At 44.7% G+C, this 21,191-nt stretch overlaps 1 protein-coding gene across 5 annotated transcripts in view; it reads right to left on the bottom strand.

The window, feature by feature from the left end:
• Positions 1-21,191, bottom strand: part of LIMS1 (LIM zinc finger domain containing 1) — a 105,674-nt gene that overhangs the window by 46,126 nt on the left and 38,357 nt on the right. Inside the window, exon 1 of one of the 5 annotated variants that reach the window (XM_084844512.1) lies at positions 15,133-15,296. The exons of 1 other annotated variant lie outside the window; for it this stretch is intronic. In XM_084844512.1, the coding sequence (XP_084700638.1) occupies positions 15,133-15,231 (99 nt within the window). In that variant the 5' untranslated portion in view covers positions 15,232-15,296. Of the gene's footprint in view, positions 1-14,173; positions 14,292-15,074; positions 15,297-21,191 lie in introns of those variants that run through there. 3 more of the 5 variants (XM_084844509.1, XM_084844511.1, XM_084844510.1) reach the window with 3 other exon arrangements.

The following is a 21,191-nucleotide window of genomic DNA, read 5'->3' as shown; positions in this document are numbered from 1 at the left end:
CTCAGTCCCATGGCCAAATCTGGCCCTCTGGAGTTCCCCCGAGGCCATGTCCTTTCCCCGGCCCCACCCCCTTTCCCCAGCCACCAATCCTTTGGCAGTTTCCTGCTTTTGTGCAGTTTTTCTCCGCTCTAAATGGTTGAAATGCCTTGCCTAAAGCTTAGTTACTGGCTTTATGTTAAAATATGCTGGATTATTTTTTTTCTTCAGTTCCACCCCTTTTGCCTTTGGTCCTGTCTACCATGGGAAGGCAGCCCCTGAGAGCATCTTCAAAATGGAATTTGGCCCTTGGGCTGAAAAGAGGTTCTCCATGCCTGATCTAAACCAATGGCCATCAATGCATCTTGTGGCAGAACATTCCACAAAGGAATGATGCCTATAAAAAGAATGGTGCTGCCATGGAAGTCCAGGCAGGAAGCTAGGCAAGGACTTTATCATTTCTCTCCACACAAGAACAGAACAGAGATAGGAAACTCCTGACTCTACCCAGCTAAAACTAAGTCCAGTGCCCCCCAGTGACTAAATTATATGATGGCACTATCCACACAAGAATGTACTTCCAGGGGCTTGAACCAGGAACCTTAATTTTCTTTAAAGGTTTTTTTTATTAGGCTGATGCAACTGATACCAGGCCTAATGACTTACTATGAACTGTACTATTTATTATTTTTAACTTTTCTGTAGTGCCCAATAGCTGAAGCTCTCTGGGCAGTTCACAACAAGTAAAACCATAAAGTACAACATAAGATACAATATAAAAGTTTAAAAGTTTAAAAACTACTGTATAAAATAGAAGTAAAAACCATTTTAAAACCTAGCAGCAGTGCAAAGATTTAAAATACAGTAATAGATTTAAAACAAAAACTGAAAGACTGAAATTCGTGGGAAAATAAGATATTCTTCACCTGGTGCTGGAAAGAACACAACGTAGGTGCCAGGCAAGCATCTCTGGGAAGCTCATTCCACAACCAGGGTGCCACAACAGAAAAGGCCCTCTTCTTAGTAGCCACCACCTCACTTCCTTTGGCAGGGACTCCTGAAGAAGGACTGCTGAAGATGCTCTTAGGGTCCGGGAGGTGTACATGGGAGGAGACAATCCTTCAGGTAACTTGGCCCTAAGACGTTTAGGGCTTTGAATGTTAATACCAGGACTCTGAATTGGGCCTGAACATGGACTGGCAGCCAGTGCAGATGGAAAAGTACTGGCATAATATGATCACATTGGCCAGTCCCCGTTAACTATCTTGCTGCCCTATTTTGGACCAGCTGAAGTTTCCGGACCATTTTCAAAGGCAGCCCCACACATTGCAGTAATCCAGACAAGAGGTTACCAGAGCATGGATACCTGTAGCTAGGCTATCTCTGTCCAGATAAGGATGCAGTTGGTATATCGGCCTAAGCCAATAAAAGGTGCTCCGTGCCACTGAGTCCACCCATGCCTCAAGTGACAGTTCTGGATCCAAGAGCACCCCCAAACTACGAACCCGATCCTTAAGGGGGAGTGCAATCCTCTCCAGAACAGGTTGAACATCACTTAGCTGGGCAGATGAAGCACCCAGTAACAGTACCTCCATCTTGTCTGGATTGACTCTCAGTTTATTGGCCCTCATCCAGTCCATTACTGTGCCCAGGCACTGATTCAGAACAGCCACTGCCTCACCTGGATTAGATGAAAAGGAGAGACACAGCTGGATGTCATCTGCATATTGGTGACACCTCAGCCCAAACCTCCAGATGAGCTCCCCCAGTGATTTCATGTAGATGTTGAACAGAATGGGGGATAGAATAGAGCCCTATGAAACCCCATGGCATAACTGCCAAGGCACTGAGCAATAACCCCCCAGCACCACCTTTGGGAATCAGCCATCTAAGTAGGAGCAGAATCCCTGCGGTGCAGTGCCTCCAACTCCCAACCCAGACACCCTATCCAGAAGGTTACCATGGTCAATGGTATTGAAAGTGGCTGAGCGGTCCAAAAGAATCAACAGGGTTGCACTTCCCCTGTCCCTCTCTTAGCAAAGGTCATCCCATAGGGTGACCAATGCAATTTCTGTTCCAAAACCAGGTCTGAAGCCCTATTGAAATGGATCTAGATAATCAGTTTAATTCAAGAATGGCTGGAGTTGTCCAGCAACCATCCACTCAAGCACCTTGCCTAGGAAGGGGATGTTGGCCACTGTGCTATAGTTGTTAACATCATCCAGGCCCAGGATAGGATTTTTCACCTCCTTTAAAGAGGCTGGCACCACTCTCTCTCTCAAGGAGGGAGTAAACCTCAGAATAAAGGCATTTTTACATAAAAGACATTATTAACCTCAGAATAAAGGCATTTGGAGACATTTATATAACACCCTTAACGTGCAGAGTACTTTACATTGCTCATCTTATTCTTCCTCATATCAATCTGTGACTGAGGGTAAAATTCTTTCTGTCTTAGACATAGGTAATTTGCCCAGGGCTATTTATGGCTGAGTGGGAATTGTACTGGAACTCTGCCGAAACCCAGCATTCTATCCGCTGGGGATGGGGAGGAGAGAGAATTGGTTCCATTGTGATGAGAAATTATATTCTTTAATACAGAGGTGGGCAGAAAGTAGATCTTCAGATACTGTGGACTTCAGCTCCCAGCATTTGTGACCATTGCCATCCTGGCAGGGATTTCTGGGAGTTGAAGTCAAAAACGTCTGGCAATCTACCTTCTGCCTATCCCTGCCTTAACAGACTTGGTGAACTAAGGCATCCTACAGACCACACCATAAACATACATTTAGGAATGATAATTTGTCGCATTTTTATCCCATCTTTCCTCCAGGGAGCTTGGGCTGGTGCCCATGGCGCTCCCCCACCCATTTTATTCTCATAACAAACTTGGGAGTAGGTTAGGCTCAGAGAGACAGACAGACAGACAGACTGGCCCAACATCACCAAGAGTGTTTCATGGTTAAATGGGGATATGAACCCAGTCCTCCCCAGTCCTATTCTAATACTGGCTCTTTTTACAAAGTGTGCAGTTTGTAAAGAGAGAGGGCATGGTCCTTTCCTTGCACACAGGTGAGGTTTGCAGCTTCTGTTGCCAGTGTTAGAAAGGGTTTGTTGTTTACTGGAAAGTGGGCAGCACCAGCCTGCATTTTTACCAGCAAGGCCACTCAATTTATTCATCAAGGCTGCCATGTTTGTTGGGGACTTTTCAAACTAGGCCACCCTCCCACTTTCATCACCTTCCAGTAAATACATGAGGGCAGCCTTCCCCAAGCTGGTGCCCTCCAGATGCATTGGACTGCAACTCCCATCATTCCCAGCCAGGATGGCCAGCCTTGGAAATACTCTGCTACAGGTTCTTTCCAGTTCAATACATCTGGAGAGCATCAGTTTGGGGAAAGTTGCTGTAAACAACCTGGGTGACCTCCAGATGTTTTGGATGACTCCTATCAGTCCCAGCCAGCATGCCCAATGGGCAGGGATGATGGGAGTTATAGTCCAACACATCTGGAGGATGCCATGTTGGAGAATGCTGAGCTAGGGCTCCTTGGGTCAATCTTGGTTGTTGTTCAGCGAACCAACACAGGACTGTTTTCTTCCTGCCTGGACCATACTGCCCCAAAGTTCAAGCGTCAGCCTGCAGCCATGTCAAAACTACTTCCACGGAGTAGGCTACATGTGGGGGCCTGAGCTGCTAAATGCTTGTGTGGAGGCTTTCTTGCTTTGCCAAAAAAAACCCCAGAGTCTTGTGGCACCATAAAAGCTAACCCACTTATTGTGTCAGAAGCTTTCATAGAAGGCTTGTGCTTGACCTGCACCCAGTGGGCCAAACCCCTGCTCTGACCCTCACAGTGCTTGATGAGCATTTGTGAGACAACTTGTCCTTGCGTGCGTGCACACGTGTGCATGCGCACACACACACACACACACACACACACCAGGGTCAGGATTATACCCACCTCCACTTAAAAAGTAAAGGCGCATTCTAAATCTGCCCTCACTTAGAAAGCACATCTGGAAAATAAGATATGGGGGAATCTCTATATTTGCCCAAACATGCAACATTCTATAAGTGGAGAGCTTCAGCTAACCCCTCGAAATGCAGTATGTGCACTCACAAATACTTAAGCAACAGCTAGCTAAAGTCTTTCATTAGTATGCTTTAACAGGCAGTTATCTCTCCTACAACCAAGTCTGTCAGTTAATGATTCATGAGGATGAGCTGTTTTTTCCCCCCCTTTTCTTTTTTTTAAGAATCAGAAGAACTCACTATTATAAGAGCATTATCAGTATACATGTTAACATTATAGTACACATATTAATATTTCTATCCACAGGAGAGAGATATTAAAGATAAAACAAGACAAATGCAGGTTTTTAAGCTGAGGTAGCCATGTGAGAAAGAACCTAGAGAGGTTTCTCTCAAGTACTGTTGTTTGAATTATCCTTAGTATTTGCTATTTACGTTGACTGACAAAACCAAAGAGAGAAAAATGCTACCGCACACCCCTTTCGGATGTGAATGGGAGGGTTCATAGACATAGACTCATAGGGTTGGAAGGGGCCTACAAGACCATCAAGTCCAACCCCCTGCTCAGTGCAGGAAGCCTGATTTTGAGGCAGTCTCATCCAAGTACTAACCAGGGCTGACCCTGCTTAGCTTCTGAGATCAGCTGAGATCGGGCGCATCCAGCCCTTTGCTCATTCTGCTAGCTTGAAGCATGAATGACTGCTACAAGCTTGTATGTCAGCAGATGTTTACATGATCATATCTGCACCAATCTAAAGTAACCCGTAGGTCAAAATCCTTGTTGCAGTATGGCTTGCAGAAGAATTTATAGGAGATTCTAACAGATCCAGACATGAAGTTTTTTTTTTTGTTTTTTTTAACTGATCTTCTAATGACAAACAGCATGGCATTAGACATCTCACATTTGGTACAGTTTGGAAAGGCATCCTTTCTGTGGATTTCCCAACCATATACAGCAGCAAGAGAAACGTCAGCAGCTTTTGAGACAAATTCCTATACTACACCTCCCTTTGGCAAAAAAATGCCTTTTCTCCTTGGACATGCCTAACAGTTTCTAGGATTTCTATAATACCTAGCTGTAGTCAGGGGTGGGCAACTTGTGGCCCTCCAGTTGTTTTAGCCTACAACTCCCATCATCCCTTACCATTGACTATACTACTAGCAAGGGCTGATGGGAGTTGTTGGCCAAAACATTTGGAAGGCCATGCCAGTGTAGGTGAACAAATATACCCTCAGTTTGTTTATATAAATTAGATACCCCTAAGAGCTGTTAATCCTGAGCCAACAATCCTTGTAAATACAGGCAGGAAACCTCATTACATTTAAGCTCTCTTGCACATTGTCTCAGGTAGCGCTTTGCTTTTATCTACCTCTGCATATCCTCAGATGATGACCATGTTATTGGCTTAAATGGCTGTTTATTCTGAAATTACATAGAAATGGCCCATAACCCCCTAATTACATAGCGGGAGATTTGCTGGGTTTCAATTCACTTCAACTTCAGGACTAACCTCTTGGGTGTGTCAACAAGTCAGAGACTGAAGTGAGGTTACGAGTGTGTTATTTCAAAAATTACTGATTGCGTAAACTAGCATTTGGTACAAACCATCTTCCGCTGACTTTTTATGGTAGAAGTGTCTGAGTCAAGCATTTCCTAAATAAACATCATAAAATAGGTTGCATTCTTTTGAACTGGATGAAAAGGTTTAGAGCAGCTTTCTCTGACCTGGTGCCCTCCAGATGTGTCAGGCTGCAACTCCCATAATTCCCAGCCGGCATGGCCATTGGCCATGCCGGCTGGGAATTATGGGAGTTGCAGCCTGACACATCAAACTCTGAGAATCAGCCAATGCTTATCACTATATGCCAGCCATATTTAATCTGTCCTTTCCCTCTTCAGCTTTCAAAACTCCTCCTGTTAGAGGCAGAGATGTACAGACATAGACAATGTAACTAGAAAGCCAGTCATTGCACTCTTAATCCTGTAGATATTTCAGATTTAGGGCTAGACAAATATATCACATTTTTCAAAACCAGCCCAACGCTTTATGATGAAGCCCCAGAAGACACCTGAATCTGGGGCTCACAGATTGCACCAGCAGGCAAGGTGAGCACCTGGGTGAGCAGTCCAATGTTCGGCGGAAGCAAATACAATCCAGAATAGATCTCTTTCCTTGATTTCAGAAAGAGATTCGTCAGCTACCAGATCAGATATGAAAGAAGCTTGACCCTTGGCATAATCAGAAACTCTAAGTCAGCCTTCCCCAACATGGCACCCTCCATACGTTTTGGACTTCAACTCCCAGCATTCCTGACCATTGGCTATGCTGGCTAGGGCTGATGGGAGTTGAAGCCCAAAATATCTGCGGGGCACAAGGTTGGGGAAGGCTGCTCTAAGGCAACCGATCTTCCTAGTGGACTATCTTCTTTCTCAAACATGATGTGCTGGTGTCACAATTTAAAAGATGGCTCTAGGCAACTGTCCCCAGGCCTTGTAGAGGCATCTCAAGGCCCCAGCCTCCATGGTTCCCATAAAGAATATGCCCAGACACTTTTTGAGAAACACAAGAACAGGTCTTACCTCAGCTTTGGGCCTGTTACAGCACAGGATAAAACAGACAAAAAGGAACCGAAAAGGTAAGTCCACAGGTATTGTCTTTAAGGCCTCTGTTACAGCAGTGAACAAGATTGGTCAGTCTGATGGTTAGTATATCCCTCTTGTCTTGGCTGTAATTCTGGACTTATAGGTGGCAGGGAAGGATGCTAATGTTGGGGAAGTGAGGCAGGAGTCCCTCCTGAAGACTAAACTCTGGATAGCGCTTGTATTCCAAGGATTCCTCTCTGGATTCCCTTGAGGGCTTGGTACAAGGCTTATCTGTTGCCCTGACCCAGCTAGCACTTTTTCCTTGCTAGGCCCACTTCCACTGTGAGACTTCGCCTTTTTCATCTCCATCCTTGTATCCCCCTTCTCCACCACCACTGTTCTTCTTCTCCACTTGCCTTTTGCCCAGTTCCCTTTCCTCCTCTTTTGTTTCTGTCTGCTTCCCCTCTCCCTCAATATGTTCCTCTTTCTCCTCTACTCCTCTGCTGTGTCCTAGCAGGCATTTCAATGCTGATACCTTTGCAGCAGGCTCTGCCCACGCTCCTTCACTGCCACCCAGCTGACCCTGTAGCTGACGTATGGGTCAGAGAGCAGTACTCCAAAGAGTGCCAGTTTCATTATATGTGGCCTGCAGGTATTGCTTCTGGTCTGGGAGCAGCATGTCAGCAGCAAGAGGAAGTGTTGGGGTGTAGTAGGTTACACCAGAAGACATGGCAAGGAGTATAGGAATATAGTGAGTTTCCACACTATACTCCTAGCCATGTCTTCTGGTGTAATCCACTACATGGGGAACAGTGAAAGCCACACCACTGCTGACAGCAACCCACACACTTGTCCTTCTCTGAACTATTTTGGAGTGATTCATGAATGTACACTAATGTTTTCCATTATTAGGCCAACTCAGCAGTCACCAAAAATGTGCAAGCTTTCAAGCTCTACAGATCTCTTCATCAGGCAAGGGAAGAAACTAGGCTGACTTGATGCTGAAGTCATGATGTCTGCATAGACAGAGTCTTAAGATGATATGGTGGAGGAGGGTTTGCAGACATTCAAACTAGGCTCTATTAGGTGATGTTTCAGGTTTCAGTGTCCCTAGGCAAGAAGGTGGCAGAGAATTTTTTGATCCTCCATTTTTGAAAGTGTAAAATCCAGTGGCTAACTCAGAACTGTCTCCATCCTGGGCAAACCAGACAGGTTTCTTGATAGGTAGAAAAAAGGAGAGATAAACTAGGCAGTCTCTGTTTCTCTATTTGTTTCCCCTGACCAAGGAATGTGTCTGGTTTGCCCAAGATGGACACAGTTCTGATTTTCTATCAGATTTTCTAGCAGCTAGAAGCCTTTGTGGAACTAAGCAAAAACATTTGAACATCCAGGGAGAGAGCCATTAAATGAAAATAAGGCCAACTTAGGAGAATGAACATCATTCATGGAGACAAATAGAGAATAGCATTCAATTTATTACACAATCTCGTCTTATGATGTAAAAATGCCATAAAGTAGGTCTCAATGCTTAAAAATGTTACCAAAGATCAATAGATTTTACTTAGGACCATGCTAAAAAAACAAAGTTGTTTCTCTCCCTCTGCAGGGCAGAGTCACTTGCAGCTATGCCCAAGCAAGCAGTGATTCAGCAAACAGATGAACTGAACACACCCAGTCAGCATAGGATACTTCCTCATTTAGAGAATGTGTTATTTGATCTAATGTCAACAAATAATTTTAATAAAAGTGTTGGCATGTTGTGATGGACAGCTAACAATTTTACCAGGGGGACCTTTTGAGAAGGGAGTAGGTTTGACAGGGAAAGGACCAGCCCCCCAAAGTGGTCTACTGGGAAGAATGGTTGACTCAGGCACCACTCCTTAAGAACATAAGAAGAATCAGAGCAAGGGTCCATCTAGTCCAGCATTCTGTTCACACAGTGGCCAGAAAGCTGCTCACGGGAAACCCACAAGCAGGACATGAGTGGAACAGCACCCTCCCACCCATGTTCCCCAGCAACTGGTGTACACAGGCATACTGCCTCTGATACTGGAGAGAACATACAGCTACCGGGAGTGGTAGCCATTGATAGCCTTATCCTCCATGAATTTGTCTAAAATTGTGTATTTTATTGCTGCAAGTCACCTTGGGAGGGCTTCTGCCCTGAAAGGCGGCCAAGAAACAGTATAAATAAATAAATAAATAAATAAATCCCTCTTTTAAAGCCATCCAAATTGATGGCCATCACTACGTCTTGTACTAGCGAATCCCACAGTTTAACTATGCGCTGTCCTTCCATGCTTCTCTTTTTTACCTTTGGATTGAGAACTCTGGAACCAGGATTAGGACAAAGGCCTCCAATAACTTACACCTAATATCAGATCTCACATGAGACACAGGATAGTATTCAATGGTGATGCAGTGCTAGCGACATTGTGCTAACGTTGGTTTAAGCCAGTGCAGTGGCATTAGCACTAGCACTGCGTCACCATTGGCTGTGCAGCCCAGAACGTAAAATCACCAGCATTTGTTTGGCAAGTGTTCCAGTATGTTAAATGTGGTGGGGATGGCAAGGAAAAAAAAGTGTCCCATTGAAATCCTTTTAGCACAATTAGCCAAGTCTCCAAGGATATCAATCTAGATAATACGGCAAGAAATGTCCTCCAGAATGGTCAAAATAATAACTACTGAATATGTTTATCATTGCTTTCAATGTATGTTCTAGGCTAGCTTAGCCTGAATGTCCCAACCACATGCTTTTATCAAGTTTTTATATTTGGGATGGTTACAGAATATACAATACAGATGTATTGTCTCCATGTCCCATCACAACTTCTGCTTTGGATCTTGTCCTGGCTGTGAACAGGGCCTTTCTCACATATCTTAGGCATTGGGTTCTCCTCCCGAGCTGCTCATACAGGGGTTTCCTCTTCCTGAGTGTCAGTCTCAGACCCACTGACAGTGCAGGTTCTAGGTTCTGGAGGGCTGCAACGGAAGGAATTGAGAAGCAGGCCCACTCCATCAACCCTGCTGAAAACCAGCAGCATCGGGCTCCTCCATTCCAGGCACTGTTTCCATTCCAGCTAATGATTAGAAGAACTACTATTTAACTTTAAGAACAGATGCCCAAGTTTGCCTTTTTCCTCTTCCCTCCCCTTCCCTTTTTCCTTTTGTCATGTTTTTTCGATTGTAAGCCTGCAGATAGGGTCTGTCCTGCTTTATTCATTATATATAATCAATATATATGCTCTGGAAGCCTTTTCAGCTGGAGAGCGGGGTAAAAACGCTTTAATGGCGCAATCCTATTCATGTTTAGATAGAGAAAAAGCCTACAACTCCCAGCATTCCCCAGTCAGCTTTGCAGGCTGGGGAATGCTGGGAGTTGTAAGCCTTTTCTCTGTCTAAACATGCATAAGATTGCGCCCTAAATAAGTGAAAAATAAGACACTTTCAGAGGGCCCCCTTTACCTGAGTGGGCCTACCTGCTCCTCACTACTGAGGCCACTGCCCATTCATTTGCTTCTCCTTCTGGGCCCAGTTACCATCACCTCTGGGAGACGGGGCGGGGGGAGACATGAGGAGGTTCTTAGTCCCTCTTCTTGTTCCTGTCATTTGTCACTCATACAGAGAGGGCAGGTGGACAGGTAGCAATAGCAAGTAGGAGCAGCAGCTGGTCCAGGAGGCTCCAGGGACTGTCAGTGTGCCCCCTATTGGAGTATGGGCCTAGGCAGTCTCTCAAACAATGTCAGCCCCTGATGCCAGCCCTGCCTGTCTCCCTGATTGGCTGTGAGGAGCTCTCGATCTTGTCATTTAAGGCTGGGCTGCAAAGAAGCCCAGTCTCTACCAGGCTAAACTTGATCAATCTGAGGAACATGAATTCAGATTTTTCCTATATGTCAGGGAATCTCCCGCTGAGTAGTGAGGCAACAGAGACTGGCTGTGCAATCCACAAACTCTTTTATTCACTTAATAGTACCTCTTCACACTTGAGGCAACTAAAAAGGCTGGGAGCTGTCCTCTAGGCCAGCGGTCCCCAACCTTTTTGGCGCCAGGGAATGGTCCAATTTTTCCACGGATCAGCGTTGTTGTTTTTTCCGCTGGTGGACTTCCGGCTGCTGGGACGCAAATGGCGTCCATGGATTTACGTAGCCTATTACCTGTAGAAGAGGGATGCAAATGGCGTCTGCATAGCGGACGCCATTTGTGTCCCAGTGGCCGGAAGTCCACCAGCAGCCGGAGCTGGCCGGCAGCTCCGCGGACCCCCCGCGGAACCAAGGTGAGGGGGTTTCCCACACTGCTGCGGCCCGGTTGCTGACAGGCCATGGACCGGTACCAGTCTGTGGCCCAGGGGTTGAGGACCCCTGCTCTAGGCCTAATTAGTTAAATAGCGCTTTTGTTAAGAGAACTACTGAAAGCAGGGCAGGTGCCTTTCAACTAATGGGCGGGTTTCCTACCATGCTTGGCAGTCTTTTTCTAGGCTCCTTCCTTCAGGAAGGATCCTTCCAACCCAGCTCCTGACAGGCAGTCAATCTGGCAGAACGCCTCCCATCTCCTCTCAGCTCCATCCACTTAACTCAGCAGTGGGCTCTGGCATCTGTCAATTCTGGTGCTTGCTCCCCCTCCAACAGAGGCCAGGTTTCCATGGGAGGGCGGAGGATGGTCTCTGAGCCTGGCCCTCCTGCTCAATAAGCCCCTGGGAGGTTCTTCACTGACTTCTGGAGAGTGTTGGGGAATTTCCTCCCCGCTCCCTATCTCAGCTGGGCTTCTTCTAGCTCCGAATCAGAGTCAGAAACCACTCTGGAACTTGGGCCCAATCCTGACAGTATCCAATCCTTTTGATTAGCCTGCATAAGCCTATAAAGGGATTTGTAATCATCACATTTCTAGGCACATGGCTAACCTGTAGCCTGTCATTCTCCAAGGCCTATCAAATTATCAGAACATTTGGTTATTTTCTCACAAACTTTGACAAACTAGCCTGGATAGGAGTGGCGGGGGAGTACCCTATATAGATGAATAACAAACCCATTCTCCTACTTCGGATCCTTACATAGCCAAAGCAGCATCATCCACAGACAAAAGGAAGGTATCAGCAGGCTTTGGGGAACCCCAAAGTTTGAAGGAGTTCAAAAAATCTTTAAGAAAAAACTGGGGGGGGGGAAGAACCAGTTCTTCCTGGTTCTGACTGAAACCCGGAGTGGATTCACCCCCCCCCCCCAGACTGACATCGGAGCCACTAGCCTCCACTGCCAATGCAGACTGACTGCTCATGGAATGCTGAGTAAATGTTGGAGGGGGAAACAAAACAGTGGAGGGAGTGGAGAAACGGAACGGAGTATCCTGGACAAGGGCACTGCTGGCTGGCACCCTGAACAGCATCACTCCACACTGCGACATTTTGCAGCTGTTCCACTTCTGCTACCTACTTTATCGTTATAACAGCTGGTCAAATAGTAGTGGAAGTCAAGAAATGGACTTGTTCCTTAGCTACTAGATTCTTCCTGTTGCACTTCAAACTCCTGTGTATTTATTTAACCATTACTTTCCAGGCTAACTGCATGTTACACTCGAATGTGTACAACCGCACCCAATGTCTCTTCCTTTTTTTTAAAGAGCAGAAGGGAATCACAGCAGAGAAGTGCCAGCAGGGGGTGGTGGGACGTAACCAGTTCCCCACTCCGAATCCTCCTCCCAAGTGACTCACTCCACCCCTGCGTGGTTCAAAAATGCATGCTGGCGAAGTGGCTACTGAAAGTCTACCTTCCCCTGAATGAGTGAACTGAAATTCTTTCTAGAGACTTCATTCATACAAAATGGTTGAAATTAAAACAGAATAAAGGCAAATAATATTTTACAACTGCCTCAAGGCTGCCTGTGATAAAAGCAGGAAACCATCTGCTTTGCAACATCCCCCTCTGCTGATGGAACATCTCATGTGCTCTCTCTTTCTATATCAATATTCAGTCATCTCAGACTGTATATATTGTACTGTCTGATGATTCAATACGTAAGCCCCATTTACTTCCCTATTTCGTTGTTGTTGGCCTGTATAAAGCCTTGTAGTGATCTTTGAATTAATGGTTATTTTATATGTTTAGGAAGCGTTCAGGATAATAAGCTAGTGTCCATTTTATAAAGAGAATGTCCTTCAATCCCAATGAACTATTAAAAAAAAAGGTTAAGGTGTCCTCAACCAGTCGTGTCCAACTCTAGGGTGTGGTGCTCATCTCCATTTCTAAGCTGAAGAGCCAGCGCTGTCCAAAGATGCTTCCGTGGTCATGTGGCCGGCATGACTGAACACCAAGGTGCACGGAATGCTGTTACCTTTCCTGCCAAAGCAGTACGTATTTATCCACTTGCAATTTCTTGCTTTCGAACTGCTAGGTTGGCAGGAGCTGGGACTGAAGACGGGAGCTCACTCCGTCACGTGGCACTCGGGTCTCAAACTGCTGTCCTGCCGACCTTTTGGTCTGCAGTTCAGCGTCTTAACCACTAAGCCACCACGGCCCTAATGAACTATTAGGCAATCTTAATTTTTAGCTCTGACAGGTTCAGACGGGGGGGGGGGAATAAAGATTAACTAACACATTGACTGCCCCCCCCCCCCGTAGCAGTCCCCAGTCAACATTGGGGGATGCTGGTCTAAGCCAATCTACAAGATACAAGGGGATGGGGAAAGCGGTAGGCTGGCTCTTTTTCCTCCATCAAAAAGACAACACTCTAGTGCAGGCTTCCCCAACCTGGAGCCCTCTGGATGAGTTGGAGTACAACTCCAAGCACCCCCAGCCAGCATGATGATGGGAATTGTAGTCCACCACACCTGTAGGGCACCAGGTATGGGAAGGCTGCTCTGTCTGTTAAAGGCACCAGAGCCCTGCCTGGAAGAGAGAGGAAACCCTGAGAGGTGTACAGTTATATCAATTTAGGTTTCAAGCATAGACACTTGCTGGGGTGAATAGGATTCTTGGTTACTCTTTATCAGGGGTGGTGTACCTGCAGCCCTGCCGATGTTGGACTACAATCCCCATAATCCCATGTTGGTTGGGGCTGATGGGAGTTGAAGTCCAACAACATCAGGAGGGTCACAAGTTCCCCAACCCTGCTCTACACTTATTAGTCTTCCTAAGAGTAAGTTTAAGAGAGACTCATCTCTTTATGTAATGGAGGAGCTCTTCGAAACTCAGAAATGATACTACGTAGGGATTCTGTTTGTTACTGCTCAATTTATGGCAAGAATCAAGAACAACACGAACGACACCTTTCTTGCAATAAATGACCAACACAGAAATGTGATTTGTTTGGGGGCAATCCCTCTAAGCAACTGCCCAGTAAAAAGCATTGAAATGGTAACATAGAGGTAAAAGCGGAAGAAAACTATTTTCAACAGCACAGAAATCGCAAGTCTCTTTCATTTATGCTCTTTGCGATTACCACACACATCACACACACAAAGAATCTTCTTCTTCACCAGCCATGTAAATTTATCTTCGTGGCAAGTCACTTCCCTAGAGTTGCTGTCTCCACAAAGTTATAAGGAAATTACAAAACACCCCTAGGCTACAATGGATTATCAAGATACTTACCCCCAAATCCCACCGAAATTATAGCGACTTAACTGCACATAACTGGGTACAAGATTGCTTCAGGCTGTACCAGGGAAAATCCAAAACTAACGTCCTGCAGCTCAACCAACAGTGCTGTAATTGTCATGTGTATTAAGCATGACTCTGACAAGTACTAGGAGGCAGTGCCTAGGATGATCTAGCACATCCACCATGCCTGGAGCAGTTTCAAAATGGGTTTTACTAATTAAAAACTTGTACATGAAAAGTAGCATACATCCCAATATCTACACATGCAGCCCTTTAAAAAGAAAACAGCAAAACTCAGTGCAAGAATGCCTCTCTTTCAGAAACAACCTGCCAACCAGTCAGCCTTAGTTTCCCTGTTCCATGAAACTGACTAGGCCAGAAACTGCTCTAGAGCCATATTAGTCAATTTCATGATTCCAATGACTTCTGCAGGACTAGAAGTGGCTGCATTAAGGAATTAATTCTACCCACACACTCCAATGCATTTTTACAGTTATCAAGGCGTGCGTAGCCCGACTGAAGGGCAGTGCCAGAGTGGTGTTGAGAGAGAGAGGTGACTCCCATTGCTCTTCAGAAGTCATGGCCTGTACACAGCCCTGGCATTTCATTTTCCTTTGAGCTATTCCGCAGACAGAGGTTGAATAACATTCCAGGAGGCAAAACTAGGACACAAGAACAGCAGCACAATTAAAGAGCTACTCGGGCAGGCCCAAAGAGGTTAACTGTAGCAAGTCAGCCAAACTGACATTATTCAGCTAGTCTCACTTCTCTATAGAAGTGCCTGCCTAGGTATCCATATAAGGTTATGTTTTATAGTTAGCTTTCTGAAATAACCATGCCTATACATTAAACAATACACAAACCATACAAGTGGAAAGAAACTTTAGCTTACAGTCACACAAACTGATGAGATCCTCAAAAGAACTAAGTATGAAGGTGGCAATACTCACAAAGTATTTGTCTGCCAGCAAAAAACCTGAGGAACAAACCATAGTCATATATAGCTTTATGTTGAATATTCTGTGTTCACAGAACTTCCCTCTGGTCATTACTGGCAGTGGAGATAAAAGCTAGCATGACCTAGCAAACCACTTCCTATTATTTTTCACCACAAATTTGTCCTGAAATGTAAAAAACAAACATAACCAAAAAACCCAAGACACAATATACCCAAGTCTACAATAGCATTCACATCACTTCAGGCTACTATTTCAAACCCTATGGCTAGAACAGGGGAAATGTCTGTCTTTTTCTTTTAAAGAGCCATTTTCTTGCCTAACAATTTAGTTATCTCCAAATATATTTCAAAATGCAATACAATCATAAACATGAGAACCTCATGTGGAGCAACTACCCTGAGTTCCTTGAAGGATACAGAGTTGATAAGTAACATGACTAGTGTTATGTTATATTACTAGGTCCTGTATCTGAAGAAGAGGTCCCTGCAATAAGACAGAGGTAGCCCAAGTCCCTAAAGGTGCAATCCTATGCATGTTTACATAGAAAAAAGGCCTACAATTCCCAGCATGCCCCAGCCAACTGTAGGCCTTTTTCTGTCTAAACATGCATAAAAATACGGCAGGCTTCCCCAACCTGATGCCTTCCAGATGAGTTAGACTGCAACTCCCATCATTTTCAGCCAGTGTGAAATGATGGGAGTTGTAGTCCAACACATCTGGACAGCACCCAGTTGGCGAAGGTTGCTTTAAGGCTAACCGTATAACAAAACCTTAAAATGGCAAAGTATTGCAAAATCGTCATTCATTTTTTCTTAACACCCATCTGAATGCAAGGTTCTCTTGCCACATCATCTTATTGCCTCCATCATCAGCTTCAACCTCACCACCTACAATCCATTGTTCCTTCCCCTCCCATCCCCGCGCCTGGCAATTCTCATGAATATGTCTGGTGCAGCAGGGTCAACCAGCTGCGAAAGCATTCTGAACAGTCCCATGGTAACTTTTTAGGGGCACCTATAAAGTCATATGCTACCCAAAAGGTTCACCACAGCTCTCAGAGGATGTTCTCTGATTGATTGATTGTATTTATATCCTGCCTTTTTTCCTCTTGCAAGGAACCCAAGGTGGCTTACATTCTCCTCCTTCTCTCCATTTTATCCTCACAACAACAACCCTGTGAAGTGGGTTGGGCTGAGAGTCTGACTGGCCCAAAGTCACCCAGTGAGCTTGCATGGCCGAGTGGGGACTAGAACCCGGATCTCCTGGCTCCTAGTCCAACACTCTCACCACTACACCACGCTGGCTCATATCGCAAGAGTTGCACCCATACATTCTCTGCAATGTACGAGCACACCGCTCTGATTGTACAGTGCAGCTGCTTGAGGTGGCAAAATATTCTGGACTAGCAAAATATTCTGGATTAGCTCAGCGCTGCATGTTGGCACTCCCATCCCGGAAAGGCTAATTCTTTAGATTTGCCAAGTGAGGAGTGGGGCTGGGGTGGGGGGGAACATCCACAAAGCTATACCCAGTTTTTCATTATGAGTAGATTCCAAAAATCATGTTGTAAACAAGAAAGATAGGGGTGTGCGTGTATATATACACACACACACACACACACACACACAAACGTAAGCAAATAAATAAATTCTATCCTGAATCAAATAGGTATAGCATCTTCCTCACTCATTTCAACTCCTGTTGCAACTTGAGATCCTCTCAGATGCTTATAATGTGATGCTTTAAAGGTTAGTTGGGAATTGGGGTTGGGGGCTGGAGAGGGAGAGGGAGAGAAGGAATCAATTTTTTTTTTTTAAGCCTGGATCCTATATTACAGTTCCCATCTGAACTTAATAAAACTTGTCTTTGACAACGTTAATTGAATATAAATTAAACAATGAAGTTAAATCAACTCTCAGAACCCAATCCAGCATATATCTTTGATATTTGGGGTTTGGGGTTTTGTTTTGTTTGAGGATAGGGGTGGGGGTCTTGAAAGGTACTGTGAAAACACTCAAATTCCTTAAAATATCCGAGCACAATCCAGCTAAAAACCACACAATTAATGGGAGAGTTAAGTATATGTTTAAATCTCACTGAAATCAGTGGAACTTAAAAGGGCTTAACTTCAGTTGCTTTCTGCCAATAATTCTTAAGGTGCCATTTCTATAAACATGCTATAGATTAAAAGAAGCATATTGCATTACATTCATTGTGCCTGAACTTCATTAGACCGCCCTGTACTAATTACTTCCACAGAAGCAGGCAGGAAAGACGAGATGTTGATTCATGATGACATTAAAATTTTCTGTGGCTTCAAGGAAAATGAAGATAAATTTACACTGTGAAACAACTATGGAACTGGTGTCACTAGTTTTACCCACCCTATCTGAAGCAACTTTCACAGGGCGGCATAGACTGCAGTCTTCAAACCATTTGTTTCAGATTCATCCTTTCTGAAGTCAGTGGAACTATTTGTAAGAAGTTGAAGGATTACAGTGCTGATTATATGGAACAACAAATTCAAGTTTCCCAAGATAGAAAACGAGCCAGAAAAAGGCAAACATTTTGCCTGCTATGGAGTGCAAAGTCCAGCTGCCTCAACCCTGCCTCATGGCCCTCTGCCAAAAATCAATGAACAAAAAAATCTTGAGAAAGGGCATATTGGAATTGCTGTTCTGGTTTAAGAGATGAAGTAGGTAATTTTATTGTAATATGTTTACAATATTTCTAGGCCACCTTTTAGGGTACAAAACCCTCTCATGGTGGCTCACAAGATAAAATCAATAGAACAATAAACATCAGAATTCATAAAAGCAAGTGATAATAATAAAACTGAGATCTCACTCCCCAAAATACTGAGACCAAAAAACCATTGCAGTTCTCAAAACCATTAGCAGTCCCATAAAAAAATAACATAAGAGAAGGCCATGGAAAATAAATGAACCTTGAGTGCTATAGCGATAGAACTTGACAGCCTTCAGTTGGTAATGCATTCCAGAGATGTGGGGCCGCTGCAGAAAAGGCCCTCTCCCTTGTACCCACCAACCTGACTGTTCTCAGAGGTGGGCAAGTGAGAAGGGCCTCTGTTGCCAATCAAAAAGTGCAGGAAGGCTGGTATGGGTGGAAGCAGTCCATTAAGTAACTCAGCTTCAAACCACTTAGGGTGCTACATATTAAAACCAGTGTGCTAAACTAGGCTCAGAAACACACCAGCAACCAATGCACCTGGCATAATGAAGGTGTCACATGAATGGGCCGCTTAACCCTCACAAATACTTGTGTGGCTGCATTCTGCATGCCCCACATAGAACACATTACTGGTTCTTTTTCAGCCACCGACCTTGTGCTAAAGGGGCCTAACTATACATGTTGCACAAATGTGCATATTACAGACCAGATGCTTAAAAATATATTTTAAGAAAAGCAGCTCCTGGAAGAAGAAAAATTCAGAGAAAAGAAGCAACAGTGGGAGAAGACATGTAACCCTTTCTCACTGAAAGCTTCTACAGTCCAAAATAGTGATGTACAAGGAATCCGCTCAATCAAAACTTGTGTGTGTGCGTGTGCGTGCTGTGTTTCTCTGATCCAGACCACCTGGAAATGGATGTACAGCCAGACACATATTGCATCCTGAAATACATACATTTCAGAACTTCTAATGTGACTACTGTGCACATTTCAAAAGGGCATCAGCAAAAATGCATACATTTAGAAAATGCATACAAACATGCTTTACTCAATAGGGGGATGTGTAAAAACAAAATGCATACTATCAGAAAAATGTGTATATCTTCAAAAATAAACAAAAACCAGAGCGATTTTTTAAATATAAAAACACACATCTGCACAGAACTGGCATGGAATGGACTTCGGAATAATGGACTCAAGTGACAGGAAGCCAGATTCCGGCTGAACATCAGGAAAAACTTCCTGACTGTTAGAGCAATACAACAATGGAACCAATTACCTGGGAATGTAGTGGGCTCTCCCACACTGGAGGCATTCAAGACGAGGCTAGACAGCCATGTTGAGGATGCTCTGACTTGGATTCCTGCACTGAGCAGGGGGTTGGACTTGATGGTCTTGTAGGCCCCTTCCAACCCTACAATTCTATGATTCTATGAGTTGGAGGTGGGGAAAAAAAAGAAATCTGCATAATTGAACTGGACAGATCTGCCCATCTCTATTCCAAAACCACTCTTATGCTGCTTTTCCACCAGTAAGGTTTTACACAAAGGCAAACTGGAACCCTAGACAGGGAAAAGGAGCATGGAGATCTAGCTATAAAGATGAGTAATAAAGAATAGTTGCAATTGAAATTAATTCAGCAACATTTACTACTAAATAGTTATAGGGAGAATGGAAGGGTGCGCCCGCATTTGAGTACATCTGCATGTGTTTACCTGCATACTCACTGTAGTCAAGCTGCATTCTGTTTTCACCACCAGAGTTTCCTAATGCTGAAGGGCATTTCTACAGGCGGCATTTATCCCGCTTCTGCTTCCGGATACTTTGTGGGATTAAGATCAATTCCTTGTTTCTGGGCGGTTTCTTTCTCTGCTTTTTTATATGTTTCATTAAAAAACCACTAGATGGCACTGTGGTATAGTGGAATTGTGCAATTTTACATGGGGCTTTGTAATGCGTTTTCTAAATAACAGCAAACTTTGCTCATTAGGAAAAAACCACACAATAATGGTTGCAAAGACCGGGAGAGGCCCTGGAGGATGACGATGATGTATAAAGGACCCACAAACTACCATAAGTGAGCAGTCATGAGCGCAAAATAAAAGCCTCATGTACAAAGACTCAAGCCGGTGTTCAGTTCAAAAAGCAGCTTGTGTCTTCTGTAGTAGGACCTTCTGGAGCAAAATCAGCACGCACACGCTCTTGTACATATACCTTCTCTGGATCACAGATATCAGTCTTCACTTGTTTCGACAGACCGGTGTCACGATTCCCTTAGCCCCCACTTCACTTCAATGCCCAAATATACACAGAGAGGCTTCAGTCTACAGCTTTTAATCCATTACTTCACAGGGTCACACAGATGCAAATTCTCAGAGAAACTCTCCGTCTACAAAGAAAGGAGTGCCTTCAGGGGATCCAAATGGAATTTACAAGAGTTGCCTGCCGTTTGAAGTGGGAGGTGGTCTGGCTAGCCTAACTTAAGGGGGGGGAGGCCCCTCTCTTCTCATAAGGTCTCTAAGTGCAGCTTCTCATGCAAGGCCAATCGGGTAGACTGTCTAAGTTCTGCCCCTGCCTTCTCTCTCTTTGCTCTGTGCCTGCACCTGGCATCTATTTGGTCAACCTCCTGTTCGCTGCCTCTCACGGGGTGGGGGGAGTGAGGAGGGACCCTCAAGCTCAGCCATCTGGACGTTTGTAACCTGAGGCCTACTCATATCCGGACTAGCCTGGGAAAACAACTGCCCCATGTCTGATGGTTCTCCTTCAGAATCTGAATTGCTATCCCACTCCCTGCGCTCAAAAACACCCCTGTCATCCAGTCTGGAATGAACTACGTTTGCAACACCCTCTGTTTGCAACTAATCTGCTTAGCTGCACTGACAGACAGCTTGTCTTTATATTGCATTGACCTCTTATTAAAGTGACCCAGCACAAGCTCCTTCACCTTGTGAACTCCTGCTCTTATCTTCAAGAGGGAGGTGTGGCACAGTCAGCTGTCACTTGAATAAGAGTTATTTGTTTTCTCTAATACTGTTTCAGAGTGTTGCCAAAGCTCTTGGAAGCCTTCCACGGTGGCATCTGTAAGATGTGCCTTTGGAATGTAAAGAAATGCGGTGGTGGAGGACTTTTAGGCATGTAAACTATAAGTCATGTCATCTGTCTCATTTGGGTGTCATAATGAGTGTGTGTGTGTGTGTGTGTGTGTAATCCTGGGAAAGCTTCACCACCTCCAGTTCCAGGCATGCTGTAGAATGAGGTGCCCCACATCAACAGCATACTTTGGATTGTGTGGACATACCAGCCTGTGTTAGTCTTGGCACCTTCTGCACATTTGCTGAAGAGCCTTGGGTATGTGGAAT

The sequence above is a fragment of the Heloderma suspectum genome, chromosome 3 (assembly GCF_057233095.1).
Source record: "Heloderma suspectum isolate Gila_16-S chromosome 3, 16-S_ref, whole genome shotgun sequence".
NCBI lineage: Eukaryota > Metazoa > Chordata > Lepidosauria > Squamata > Helodermatidae > Heloderma > Heloderma suspectum.
The sequence above is the reverse complement of the archived record's forward strand: the minus strand, read 5'-3'. Positions and strand labels throughout refer to the sequence as shown.